Source organism: Sus scrofa, chromosome 15, assembly GCF_054392235.1.
Source record: "Sus scrofa isolate SSC_HxYL_T2T_F1_AM1 chromosome 15, Sscrofa_HxYL_maternal_Yorkshire_Landrace_v2.0, whole genome shotgun sequence".
NCBI lineage: Eukaryota > Metazoa > Chordata > Mammalia > Artiodactyla > Suidae > Sus > Sus scrofa.
This window is the reverse complement of record NC_139397.1, coordinates 131,467,060-131,481,355: the sequence shown is the minus strand read 5'-3', so window position 1 is coordinate 131,481,355 and position 14,296 is coordinate 131,467,060. Positions and strand designations below refer to the sequence as shown.

The 14,296-nt window shown below is 37.7% G+C and overlaps 1 protein-coding gene across 1 annotated transcript in view; it reads left to right on the top strand.

Moving 5' to 3' along the window:
- BARD1 (BRCA1 associated RING domain 1) overlaps positions 1-14,296 on the top strand; it is an 86,992-nt gene that overhangs the window by 34,339 nt on the left and 38,357 nt on the right. The window contains exons 5-6 of the mRNA XM_021075146.2: positions 6,025-6,105; positions 8,032-8,204. Of these exons, the coding sequence (XP_020930805.2) occupies positions 6,025-6,105; positions 8,032-8,204 (254 nt within the window). The remainder of the gene's footprint in view (positions 1-6,024; positions 6,106-8,031; positions 8,205-14,296) is intronic.

The following is a 14,296-nucleotide window of genomic DNA, read 5'->3' as shown; positions in this document are numbered from 1 at the left end:
AGATGAATCCATTAGCCTTTCACCAGGTATACATACCCCTTTCTATACTGAATGGTCCCTTTATTCTTCCTACACTGAGTTCTCTGTGTAATAGCCAGAAGTCATCTGATCAGAGTCAGAACTTCTTTTTTCTGTGCTGCCCTAGCCTTAACTTCCTGGCCCACTTAAAGTGAAATCCACAGTGCTCCCTATGACAGCCCCATGTCATTCGTCCTTCTTCACACCTCTGCCCAAATGCCACCTTTTCAGTGACTTTTCTGAACTTATATAAAATAGCAGTCTCTGCCATACTCTTAGCTTGTTTTGTTTTTTTTCCCTATTATTTTTTCCTGATGTTATTATTGTAAATCTCTTTGTTTTGTGTCTTTAAAATGAGAGCAAAGTTGTCTGTTCACTGTTCTATCTTCAGTGTCTAGAACATTGGCCGGCATGTAGTACGTTGATATTTATTGAATAAATGAACGATTTTTTCACTCAACTGTGATCTGAACCCTCTTCTGACATACTGAACTTTAAACTTATGAATTATTCAGGTGCATTTATTAATGCTACTAATACTTTGCACTTTTTTGCTGCTTCTTAAATTTGTTCCTCTGCATCTTTCCCCTTTCCCTCGCAGTCTTTTGTATCTAACCTTCAAAATCTAGCTACCATCCTACCTTCTAAAAAAAAACAAAAGAAAAAAGAAGGTTCATCTCACTTTCTTAATGAATCTTTTCAGAATTCCCAGAATTTCTTTTCTATGATGACCTTATTTTGTTGGTATTTACATTTCTTTAGCTTTTTGTTTATTATATGACTCCTCAATTAGGCTCTGTGATTTATATTCCCCATTTAAAATGTAATTTCAAAATGTGAGTAATAACTTCGTGCTTTGAAAATAAGAGTAGAAGTTATTTTGGGGAGACAGTCTCACTCCCAGTTCTATCCCCAGCCACCCCTCTTGCTGACAAGCCCTTTCTTACTTTCTTGATTATTTTCTTTTTTTTTTAGGGCCACACTTGCAGCATATGGAGGTTCCCAGGCTAAGGGTCGAATCAGAGCTGAAGCTACCAGCCTACGCCACAGCCACAGCAACTCTGTATCCAAGCCATTTCTGTGACCTACACCACAGCTCACGGCAACACTGGATCTTTAACCCACTGAGCAAAGCTGGGGATCAAACCTGCATCCTCATGGATACTAGTCGGGTTCGTTAACCACTGAGCCACGATGGGAACTCCTTTCTTGATTTCTTTATATAAATATAAGCAAATGCTTTCCATGTTAGTATATATTTTCTGTACATTGTTCTAGTAGCATAGTGTTCCATGAATTTTTATTATTTAACCAGTCCCGTGATGGATGGCTGTTTTCATTCTTTTGTTTTTATAAACAGTGCTGCAGTAAAGCAGTCTTTGTTTCCTATGTGAGCAGGTATATCCTTAGGATGAATTCCTAGAAGTGGGACTTCTGGGTTAATGTAAAGCATCTGCTACCTTATATATCTTGAAAAGCTGCGTACTTAGCAATGGAAGGCTCCTATTAAATATCCAGACTACCTAAGTATTCAGGCTGCCTGAACATAGACAGTTACTGTATTATCAGCAGGTAATGTTTATGTTTTTAATTCTCAAATCCTTTTTCCCTGAGGATCATGGGCTTACAGGCCAGCCAGCTAGATTTTGGACATTTAGCACCATTTGAACGTAAACCTTAGACAGGATTATTCTTAAATTCCTTATTTATATGTTTTCCTATGTCTGCAGTGTTGCGAATATTCTCATTTAACCTGAACAAAAGTTGAGCTCCACTGTGCCCTCTGTATGCCCCACGTTTGTACTTGAATGTCTATGACACCTTTGGTTAGAGTGATTCTGAGAACATTATGTTACAAATGAGAAATTTTATGAGGAAGTCTTATGCCTAACAAGAAACTAAGATCATCATTCATTGTTAACTCTTCTGATGTAATAAAATAAAAAGATCTTAGCACTTGACATTTTGTCATACATAGAGAAAATTTTGATTTGTTACTCTGTTATTTCTCTTGAGAATTTGTCGATATTGATGTAAACCTGCCCAAGGTTCTCTAGCACAGATTCTTACAATGGTAATGATTACTCATAATTTACACTCCAGCACTGAGCGATTAGAAATAGAAGAATGGCCTGGGGTTGGGATATGGTAATGTATTTAAGGTACAGACATAATGGATAATATTTTAAAGGCAGCTTCTAAATGATGATGTGCTTAACATAACAAAGGTGATGCGGATCTCTTAGAAAATCTCTTGTGAGGAGTATCCTTTGGGGTTTGACTTTGTAATTCATTTTACTCTAAGGCTCTCTTGTTACATATCCTCCATACTAGCTTCGTAAAAAAAATAGCAAAGGACTTAAGCCAACTGGCATGTGTGCTCTTTTTTAAAGTTTTAATTTCTGGAGCACCTCTAGGAGTCAGTATCCCTTTTTCCCTTTGTCACCTACCATATTCGTAACACTAGTAACTTATTGCCACAATGGCTGGGGTGTTTGAATCATCTGTGAAATTATTTTATTAAGTAAATAAGACACCGGGAAGTATTTATTTTAGAGCTCCATTTCTGATGACTATTAAACTTTTTTTTTTTTAAACAACATCTAGTTGTAAGAAGGAGAAATTTTAGGTACCTGTTTAGTTCATTTTTTTTATTACTCAATGAAATTATTACATTTATAGTTGTACAATGATCATCACAATCCAATTTTATAGGATTTCCATCCCATAACCCCAGCGCATCCCCCAGCCCCCCCAAACAGTCTCCTTTGTAGATCATAAGTTTTTCAAAGTCTGTGAGTCAGCATCTGTTCTGCAAAGAAGTTCATTCTGTCCTTTTTTCAGATTCCACATGTCAGTGAAAGCATTTGATGTTGGTGTCTCATTGTATGGCTGACTTCACTTAGCATGATAGTTTCTAGGTCCATCCATGTTGCTAAAAATGCTGGTATTTATTCCTTTTAATGGCTGAGTAATATTCCACTGTGTGTATGTACCACATCTTCTTGATCCACTCCTCTGTCTATGGACATTTAGTTGTTTCCATGTCTTGGTTATTGCAAATAGTGCTGCAATGAACATCGGAGTACACGTGTCTTTGCGAGTCATGGTTTTCTCTGGATAGATGCCCAGGAGTGGGATTGCTGGATCAAATGGAGTTCTATTTTTAGTTTTCTGAGGAATCTCCATCCTGTTTTCCATGGTGGTTGCACCAATTTACAATCCCACCAACAGTGTAACAGGGTTCCTTTTTCTCTACACCCTCTCCAGCACTTATTGTTTGTAGCCTTTTGGATGATGGCCATTCTGGCTGGTGTAAGGTGGCACCTCATCGTGGTTTTGATTTGCATTTCTCTAATAATGAGTGATGTTGAACATCTTTTCATGTGTTTCTTGGCCATCTGTATGTCTTCTTTGGAGAACTGTCTGTTTAGATCTTCTGTCCATTTTTGGATGTGGTTGTTTGTTTTTTTGGTATGGAGCTGCAGAAGGTGTTTGTAAATTTTGGAGATTAATCCCTTGTCAGTTGACTCACTTGCAAAGATTTTCTCCCATTCTGTGGATTGTCTTTTTGTGTTTTGTTTAGGGTTTCCTTTGCTGTGCAGAAACTTTGAAGTTTGATTGGGTCCCATTTGTTTATTTTTGTTTTTATTGTCAGTACTCTAAGAGGTGGATCTGAGAAGATGTTGCTGTTGTTTATGTCGGAGAGTGTTTGGCCTATGTTTTCCTCTAAGAGTTTGATAGTGTCTGTTCTTATATCTAGGTCTGTTTAGTTCATTTATGTGGAAAAAACTTAACCATTTTGGGTAAGTCATCATTATTGTACTTAATTGTAATGTCCTATACTATTTTTATAAAGATATGTTTTTCTTAATAGAAATAGTATTTTAGAAGAACTAACCTATATAAGGAAAAAGAGTCTTTGTGTATATGTGTATTTGTCTTTGGAAATTAATTTATATTGCTGCCATATGCACCAATGTGTGAAGAATATTTCCTTTGAATGAAAGGGTAGCAGTAAGAAAATTCAATGTGACACATACCCCCTTATTTTCACCCTTTAAAGTATTTTTTGAAAATACCAAGTCTGTTTAAATTTTTTTATAAGCCTTAGTAAATATCTTTTCCTAAGATGATTTTTTTCCCCCTTGTGGTTTAAGAGAATCTCAATTATTCTTTTAAGCTGTGGGAAGCCTAAAAGTGAGTGCTTATAACTCAGAAATTATTCTGTTTGAGAAGAAAGTAATTTAAAGAAATCAGCAGCAGAAGTTAATTTATTTCCGGAAACTTTATATTGGTTCAAGCTCACACAGTTACAGTGGACCTTATCTAATTATCATAATTTTATTTATGTGCATGACATTAAATTTACAGAAAGAAGAAGGAGAAAATACGACAAACTTTTAAATACTAGAGAGGAAAAAGCAGATCAGGTATAAAAAGCAAGAAGTTTGCAAATCAACTATACATTTAGGGGAAGTCTGGGAGTGAAATGTTAACAGCAGACACCTTTGATAATATGAAGAGGCGACATGAAAGGAAACAGCACTGTCTAGCAACCTTAAAAGAGCTTCTGCTTTTAGTTTCTAGATTGTCACTGTGATTGTCTCTGTGTGACTGTTCCATGTGACTCTTCCAGTGAAGGTTGGGAATGTGTGTGGTTCCGGCAGTTCATCTGTACCAATATAGATAGGATTGTTTAAACAAAACAAAACAAAAAAAAATCAAACTAGTATCTTGACAGATGTTCCTGCGCTCATTCAGAACTGACTTAAATATAGTGCAAAAGGTCTTAAACACATGTTAGCTTGCACTCAAGGTGTAGAATTTTCACCTCGAAGAAACCATGGGAAATATTTTTTTATTAGAACTGGGACAATTGGTTTGAAAGATGCAGAATTCTTGTTTTTTAGGCTCATTGAATATTTGAGGAACTAAATATTTGCCAATTTAGGAACTTAAAAATATATGTTACATGTGGAGTTTTTTTTTGTTTTGTTTTGTTTTTAAAGAAAACTGAGTAAGGTACCATCTTAAGATGTGCTGTATTTGAGAGGTAGTCCAAAACAACCCAATGGAAGCATCAATGTTACTAAGTGACTTAATGACTTATACGTTAGCAAGCCAATAGGGAAAAAACTCATTTCAAAAGAGTGGGGGATTACCTTGATGGCTCAGCGGGTTAAGGATCTGGCATTGTCATTGCTGTGGCTCAGGTTGCTGCTGTGGCATGGGTTCCATCTCTGGTCTGGGAACGTCTATATGCTGTGGGTTCAGCCAAAAAAGAAAAGAAAAAAAAAAAAAAATGATGCGAGTGGGAATGGCAGGAGAGAGTTTTCCCTCTCCCTAAAGAAGCTCTTCTCAAAACATAACATTGGCATATGTAACTTTTATTTATTCAGCCTTTTTCAGAGTAAGCTGTCAGTTCTTTTTAGAGAAAATAACCCTTGCTTTTGCCTAAAAATTATCTTCGAGCAATTAAGGTGAATATAAACTAAATTAATGTATTGAGGATAAGTGGATTAACTGCCAATAAGACAGAGGTTTAGGCTTTTTAACAGTGGTTTCACTGAGCAGCCTTCTTGGCTTTATTTTTGTTTTAAACAATCATGTATGTTCAAAAAGGATGTTTTCATTTTCATGTATGTTCAAAAATGATATTTTTACAAACGAAATTATGACTTTAAAAATTTCATTATGACCAGCTGATCTTTGGCTAGTGTCCTTTATTTGGCATTTGAAATGAATTTTGGAACAGGTTGCTAATAGCAGAGATTTTGTACTTCCTATTCAGAGATGGACTTGCATGACTTTGATGACTTGGTACCGCAGAACAACTCATGCATACATATGATTTACTGACGCAAGAGCAATAGACATAGAAAAGATTTAAATTTTATTCTAGTCCCAAAAAGACCAAATCTTAAAAACAAATCCAGAAATCTTAATTTTTTTTCTTTCCTTGACGATTTTTAATTTCTTTCTATTTTCTCATTGTTCTACTAGGGCGACGTACCTTCTGTTGAATACCTCTTAGGGAATGGAAGCGACCCGAATGTTAAAGACCACGCTGGATGGACGCCATTGGTAGTTTTCTAGTTGTTTATTTTTCATTACCATTCTATTTATGTTTTATAGTTAGTTTATAGTGATGTAGTTGTCTATATATAATCCTCTGCCCTGTAGATACCATCTGTGTAATCTGAAGAACTTATATTTTCAACAAGTAAGCGTAAATGATTATTTTTCATCTAACTTTTCAATGGTGACAGGCTGTCTTTTGACTGACTCCATCTAGATTTAGGAATCCAGCTATACATACCTTATTGCTGAATTTAGCTCATTTTTGGAGGGGTAACTGCTACAAGTGACGTCAGGCTCTGTTTTTCAGCATGGCATGTCATTGAAACCACATTTTTAGGAACAAAGAGAGGTCCGAAGAGCTAGGTTTAAGAACATATCACAAGGCATTGATTCTTACAGAAGATCTGACTTATCCTCACTTACACTCTCACTGTTTGCAGACATACAGAGGCAGCAGAAATCTTTGCTCACATTAAACTTTTTTTTTTTCTTTTAGGGCCACACCCCTGGCATATGGAAGTTCACAGGCTAGGGGTCCAATCGGAGCTACAACTGCCAGCCTAGCCACAGTGAAAAGCAGCGAAGGATCTGAGCCGCTTCTACAACCTACACCACAGATCCTTAACCTAACACCTCACTAAGCGAGGCCAGGGACGGAACCCTCAACGTCATGGCTCCTGGTTGGATTCATTTCCGCTGCGCCACAGTGGGAACTCCTAAACATTTTTTAAAGTCTTTCTTATTATTACTAAGAACACACTGCGAAGGATAGTCTGACAAAAGAATGGCACAAATATACGGGAACAAGTGCTGCGTGTGATTAGACTGTAGCCTTGGAAGTGTCAGGAGATGAGGTGGATGCCCTTATTCTGTGAACTGCAAATTTATGGGAATTAGGAGATTCTCACTGTATTAGGTGCAAAAAAGGTTTAACGTTGTATGGAATGACTTGTCCTTGTTAGTTTTTTAAACTGGGAGTGTTTAGTCCGGATCAGAATCACTTTATTGTTTGGATTCCATAGGGTGGCTAACCTTTTCGAAGAAAGGTCCATTTTTCTTTTTAAGCCACTAGAACAAAGTGTAGTAAAAGTTTGTGAGTTATTTAGAGGATCTTATGCCTAGTTTATTCCTTTCTCCTAGAAATAAACTTAGAGACATTTACTGTGGTGTATTGCCTGTTAATATTTAGTGTATGTGCTTAGAAAGCACAGTGTGCCCGAGATTTACTAGAAAACAACATAGTGGCATTGTTAGCAGGTCATTAGAAATAAAGAACCATTTGCTTGTGAAGCATCTTGGAATATTCCATTGTTACCAGTTAGGTCATTCATTCAGTAAGTTCTTTTGAGCACCTACTCTGTGTGATTTCTCTTATCATTGGCACCAGCCATACAGTAATCTGTAGCTTCAGCAAATAGAGAGGCTTGTCTTGTATTCATTCTAGGATATTTGCTTTTTTGGGTGCTTACGTGTACATCCGGGTGCACCACTTAGCTTATATATAGCTAAGCACCTGATTTAGTGAATTCTATTCAGCCTTGAAGAATTTCAGATTTTATGCATGATCTGGTTGTTGAGTATTTTCTGTGATTTTTTTTCTAATTGTTTTAAATTTCTTACTGTAGAACAATTTAGAAACTATAATTGGTTAAAAGCTACATTTTCTTTTCAGAAAAGAGTGCTTGACCCAAGGCACAAATGAAAAACTCTTTTTCCACGAATTGCTTAAGTCTTGATTACCATGTATCTTACCATAGAGACTGTTAATAGTTGCTTTTTCTCTGTCAACAGCTTATGGTCTCTGTGAATATTTAGGAAGAACCAATTTACTGGTTAATGTTCACATTTATTTTTCTAGAGTGTGCTTGTGTTATGATATTATTCATTGCTCTTCCTCATCACGCTTCTCACTCCTCTTTCTTTAATTAGCACGAAGCCTGCAATCATGGGCACCTGAAGGTAGTGGAGTTGTTGCTCCAGCACAAGGCTTTGGTGAACACCACCGGGTATCAGAACGACTCGCCCCTTCATGATGCGGTGAAGAATGGGCACGTGGATATAGTCAAGCTGTTACTTTCCTACGGAGCCTCCAGGAATGCTGTGTAAGTAGTTTAACTTAGAAACTTTTCCTGATGACTTATTTTTGACTCAGGGGCTACGATGAAGCAAAGACTACTGCCCAAGTTGATGGCCCTATTGTCTTCCACAAATGAAGTTAACATGGCCATTATAGTCTGGATTTAAATCAGTATTCATGCCCTTTTCCTTTACAGTACTTACATATTTGGGAGAGGTTTGCTTTTTTAATTCAGAAACAGTTGTCAAATTAGTTTTGGAAGCTTTGACCTTCTGGAAAAATTCATTTAGTTTTTATATTCTGTAGATTGAGTTATACTTATTAATAAGGCAAGAATTAGGAGCATGTAAGTAACTATTTTGTATGCTTCCCAGTGCTTTAAAATTGTTTCAAATATTCTATTCTTTTTCTGTTTTTCTGCATATTTAGTATAACCACAGTTAAAATATGTAAGAATTCAGACATTAGGCAAGTGCCATCATTATTATTTCTTAGATTTTTTTACATTATTCAAATGAACCTCTGGGTAAATTGTTTTGTAGCATTAGAGCACAGAGACACATTAGTGAATGCTGGTGGCAGCATTTTAAAATTGCTGTTGTTGGAGTTCTCGTTGTGGTGCAGTAGGTTAAGGATCCAGTATTGTCTCTGTGGCAGCACACATTCTATCCCCAGCTCTGTGCAGTGGGTTAAGGATCCAGGGTTGCTGAAACAGGTGTAGTTCACAGCTGTGGCTTGGATTCAGTCCCTGGCCCAGGAGCGTCCAAATGTTGTGGGTGTGGTCAAAAAAAAAAAAAAATCGCTGTTGTCATGAGAATTCACAAGCAAATCCCGTATGTGGATTTTATATCTTTAATCTGTAGCTTGGGGGGTTCTGCTGTGGCACAGTAGGTTAGGAATCTGACTGCAGCAGCTCGGGTCCCTGTGGAGGTGCCGATTCACTTCCTGATTTGGGAACTTCCATATGCCGTGGATGTTGCCGTAAAAAACGAATCTATAACTTGGTTCATGTCTCCTTATGTATTATTTTACTCTTTTCAGTTAATGAACTAGTTGAAATGAAAATGCAAGAATTGCCTTTCTGTGCCCCATTGCTTCTGCAGTTTTGAAAGGAGCACACAAAAACCAGGACTTGGTCTGGTTACAGAGGCAAGTAAGGACTACAGAAATGCAGAGCTTCTAGGTTGCGATTTTCTTTATAGGTAATTATATAACATAATGCAACTGAAAAATAGTAATGCAGAAATGTACTATACCTTGGTGCTGTTAGTTTTGGTAAGTGTGTTTAATATCCTTTATTTCCCATCACATGTGATGAGATAGTTGGGGCAACTCAGGGAATACATATCTTCTGTTTATTTATTTATTTTTTACATACAGACACATAAACATACATGTATATTATATTGGGTCTGTGTGTGTGTGTGTGTTTGTACACACCTAATAGATTTGACCCTCTTGTGTGTATAGCAAGCCATTTGATAGAGCAGGTGGTTGCTTGGGTCAGGTGAAAACAGAGTAGTTTCCTTTCATGGGTTCTTAAATCAGCCATGACTACTCTAATGAATGGAGCACTGGTCGGGGTATTAGGGATTCCAGCTTTTATTTGTGACTCCATTATTGATTTTATAGCCTCAGGCAGGTTAGTTTCTGTGCCTTGGTGTCCTCACCTATAAAACATGGGTGATGACTGCTGCTTTTCTATTTCTTCGGAGCATAGTGAGGATTAATGAGCCAAAACACAGGGCCTGTCTTATGGTTTGTACACCATGATTCTTCACTACATGGTGAAGCTCATTAATACACAAGGTGTGGGCGTGAGACAGCGAGTTTGCCTTCACACCTGCCTTCTCAGACAGCTGAATTGGCTTATGTGGTGAAGAGGCAGATTTAGGTGTGTCTGTAGCCCAGCACTGTCCAATAGATCCTTCTGCAGTGATGGAGATGATCCGTATTTGTGCTGGGCACTCAGTAGCCCCTAGACATCTGTTACTGTTCAACACTTGAAATCTGGCTCTTGCTACTGAGGAACTAAATTTAAAGTGTATTGTATTTTAATTAATGTAAATAGTGACATATGCCAAGTGGCTATTGTGTTGGAGAGCTGGTTGATACAGTTAGGATAGTAGGGAAGGAAGGTTTATTTGATGAAAGAAGTTGGGAATGATGTTGGATAGAGGACAGTGAGACAACTGTAGGGCACATGCAAGAGTGGATTTAATCTAAGGCATAACAGGGTGAGAGCTATTTTCTAAACATCGTTGTTCCTTCCTTTCTGGACTGTTGATAAAAAATACTTCCGTATTTTTTGTGTTTTCTGCTTTCTCTTTTATTTTATGGTAGTTGTCATTGACGATTTGGCTTCACCATTTCCTAACTTGTCTCATTTTCAGATTACTTTTCATGCAGCAGCCCAAGAGCTCTCAAAATATTCAATTCTGGCCAGAACCCTTCACTAGCACCTCTTAATGTTTTTAAAGCAAAAGTCAGGCTTCAAAACTTGGTTAGTAAGGCCTGATGGTCTGGCACTCCTCCTCTCTCCAGCCTTGTCTTTCCGTGGTTCCTCCTGTTCCCTTTTCTCCTTCAGCATTTTTTTTTTCACCAGCCTCTTTAAATGTTTATTTCTGTAAACTATGCTAAGCTGTTTTGCCTTCTAGGCTTTAAATTTGTTTTCCCTTTGTCTGGAACATTCATTTTCGATGGTGAACTTTGCCTTCTTTGGGTTTCATCTTAGGTGTTATTTAATTAATTAATTTACTTATGTCTTTTTGCCATTTCTTGGGCCGCTCCCACAGCATATGGTGGTTCCCAGGCTAGGGGTTGAATTGGAGCTGTAGCCACCCGTTTAAGCCAGAGCCACAACAACGCGGGATCCGAGCCACGTCTACAACCTACACCACAGCTCACGGCAACACCGGATCCTTAACCCACTGAGCAAGGCCAGGGATCGAACCCTCAATCTCATGGTTCCTAGTCAGATTCGTTAACCACTGAGCCACGATGGGAACTCCAGGTGTCATTTATTTTTGTCTGACTTTCCCAAATCCTTTGTAGGTGGTGCCGCCTCCCAGTCCTAGAGTAGAGGTGGCAGTGTATCTGCTTCTCTCTGCTCTCGTTTTATGAGGTTGATGCGCTCTGTACCAGGGATCATGCCTGCTCTTCCAGCCCCTGCCATGTGCCTAACGTAGGCTGTACCCGTATTTATTTGTAGAGTGAATTAGTAAGTGTTTGAATAAAAAGATGGTGTATTTTTCCCTCACTCGATAAAGGGGCTGATGAGATGAAAATAGGAATTAACTTCCCTCTGCTCCCAACTTCACCATAATTGTGGAGAAAATGTCTAAAGCCAAGTTTCCATAAGCTGTACCTTGTCTAGGATGGGGAACTGGTTCCCGGTAGATGCTGGAGTAAAATGATGTGTGCTCCCTGGGCAGAATTCTTAGTCTCTTGCTCATTGGGCATTCACGTTACCTTTTGTGGAATCAAGGCTACGCAAGTAATTCCTCTAACCTTGACATTTTTAAGGTCTATTTTTCTTTCTGCCAGTGTTCTATACATTGTCTTTTTAGATTTATGTACTTATAGGTGAGAGTAGATGAAATTTCTTCCTCCTTTCTTAAGCAGAGCACAGGGAGGAGGGCATGGAGACTATATAGAAGTCTTACTACTCTTACTTTGCCTAAAGTTCTTGTTCTTTTTAAGCTTTAATATCTCAGAATTAATCTCTCAGACTCTGGAATCGTGGGTTGGCAAACATGCTTTTTTTCTTTTTTTTTTTTTCCTCTGCTTTTTACATCTTTTAATGTATCTCTTCTTTCAGGGACCAGAACGAGGCTGTTTCCATCCCTGGAAGAGGGTAGGGACCAGAAGGGTAAAAGCTATTCTTCTACCCTCCCTTCTTTAAGACTTGATACTTTGACTGATTGAAGTTGTAGGTGAGGAGAATTCTTGTGTAAAAAGCATCCTTCAGCTCTAGGACAGACATTTTGGCAGTCTTCTTTTGTATCTCAAACTTACAGTCTTCTTTCTACTTAGATGCCTTCTTTTCCTGGGTTTCCAATATAATGTTGTTAGATTTGCTCGTACTCTTCTCCATCCCTTTATTTCATCTCCTCAGTTGCTTTACCTGGTACTTGTATTCTATTCTAGTGGGAGTGAACAGTTAGGTTAAAGGCTGCAGAACAGTGTGGCACATGCCTTCATAGTTCAGTGCCCCAAGATTCTATGAAAATCTAAGATAAGAACGAGAAGTATGACTAAAGGAAGTCATGAAAGTCTTTCTAGAGGATAAATGAGGTTATAGTAGATTAATAAAGTTGATTTCTCATGACCATGGTATGTTTCTCTGTTTAAGCTTTCCATTATATGTCTTCATAAAGTTTTTAATCTGTTTTGTGTGTGTGTGTGTGTGTGTGTGTGTCTACACATGCAGCTATTTATTGAGATTTTTCTAGATATTTGATTCTTTTGTTGCCCTGGTGAACTAGATATTCTGTTAATAAATATAACTTATTATTCCTGATATAGAGGAAAGGTATTGATTTTAAGTGTGTTTCTCTTATATCTCTCCAACACCAAATTCTAAAGATACTAGCCATCATTTACTAACTTTTAGTTCCAACTGCGTTTGCCACAGTTCCCAGAACAATATTTAAAAATATTAGTGATAGTTGGCATGCTTTGTTTATTCTTGTTTTTAAAAAATATTGACTGTAGGTTTACAAGTCAATATAAAGGTAAAGATCATTAAAAAGTCTCAAATAACAAATGTTGGAGAAGGTATGGAGAAAAGGGAACCCTCCTACACTGTTGATGGGAATGTAAGCTGGTGCAGCCACTATGGAAAACAGTCTAGCGGTTCCTCATAAGTCGAAAAATAGTCCCTGCTGTGGGTTAAGGATCTGGCATTGCCACAGCTGTGGTGTAGGTTGCAGTGTGGCATGGTTTCCATCGCTGGCCCCAGGAACTTCCATATATTGTGGGTGTGGCTGAAAAAGAAAAAAAAAAAAAGAAAAAAACTAGAATTGCCATATGATCCAACAGTTCCACTCCTGGGCATATATCTGGAGAAAACTTTTTTTTTTTGGTCTACATCAATGGGTTTTTTTTTTTTTTTTTTTTTTTTTTTTTTTTTTGGATAATGTATTGTTTTTATTTTATTTTATTTTTTTATTTTATTTTCCCACTGTACAGCAAGGGGGTCAGGTTATCCTTACATGTATACATTGCAATTACATTTTTTTCCCCCACCCTTTCTTCTGTTGCAACATGAGTATCTAGACAAAGTTCTCAATGCTATTCAGCAGGATCTCCTTGTAAATCTATTCTAGGTTGTGTCTGATAAGCCCAAGCTCCCGATCCCTCTCACTCCCTCCCCCTCCCATCAGGCAGCCACAAGTCTCTTCTCCAAGTCCATGATTTTCTTTTCTGAGGAGATGTTCATTTGTGCCGGATATTAGATTCCAGTTATAAGTGATATCATATGGTATTTGCCTTTGTCTTTCTGGCTCATTTCACTCAGTATGAGATTCTTTAGTTCCATCCATGTTGCTGCAAATGGCATGATGTCATTCTTTTTTATGGCTGAGTAGTATTCCATTGTGTATATATACCACATCTTCCGAATCCAATCATCTGTTGATGGACATTTGGATTGTTTCCATGTCCTGGCTATTGTGAATAGTGCTGCAATGAACATGCAGGTGCACGTGTCTCTTTTAAGTAGAGTTTTGTCTGGATAGATGCCCAAGAGTGGGATTGCGGGGTCATATGGAAGTTCTATGTATAGATTTCTAAGGTATCTCCAAACTGTTCTCCATAGTGGCTGTACCAGTTTACATTCCCATCAGCAGTGCAGGAGGGTTCCCTTTTCTGGAGAAAACTTTTTAATTTGAAAAGATACATGCACCCCAATGTTCTTAGCAGTGCTATTTACAATAGCCAAGACATGGAAGCAACCTAAGTGTCCATTGACAGATGGACACAGAAGACATATCTATACAGTGGAATATTACTCAGCCATTTAAAAAGAACAAAATGCCATTTGCAGCAACATGGGTGGACTTAGAGATTATCCTACTAAGTTAAGTAAACAAGAAAGACAAATAACCATATGAT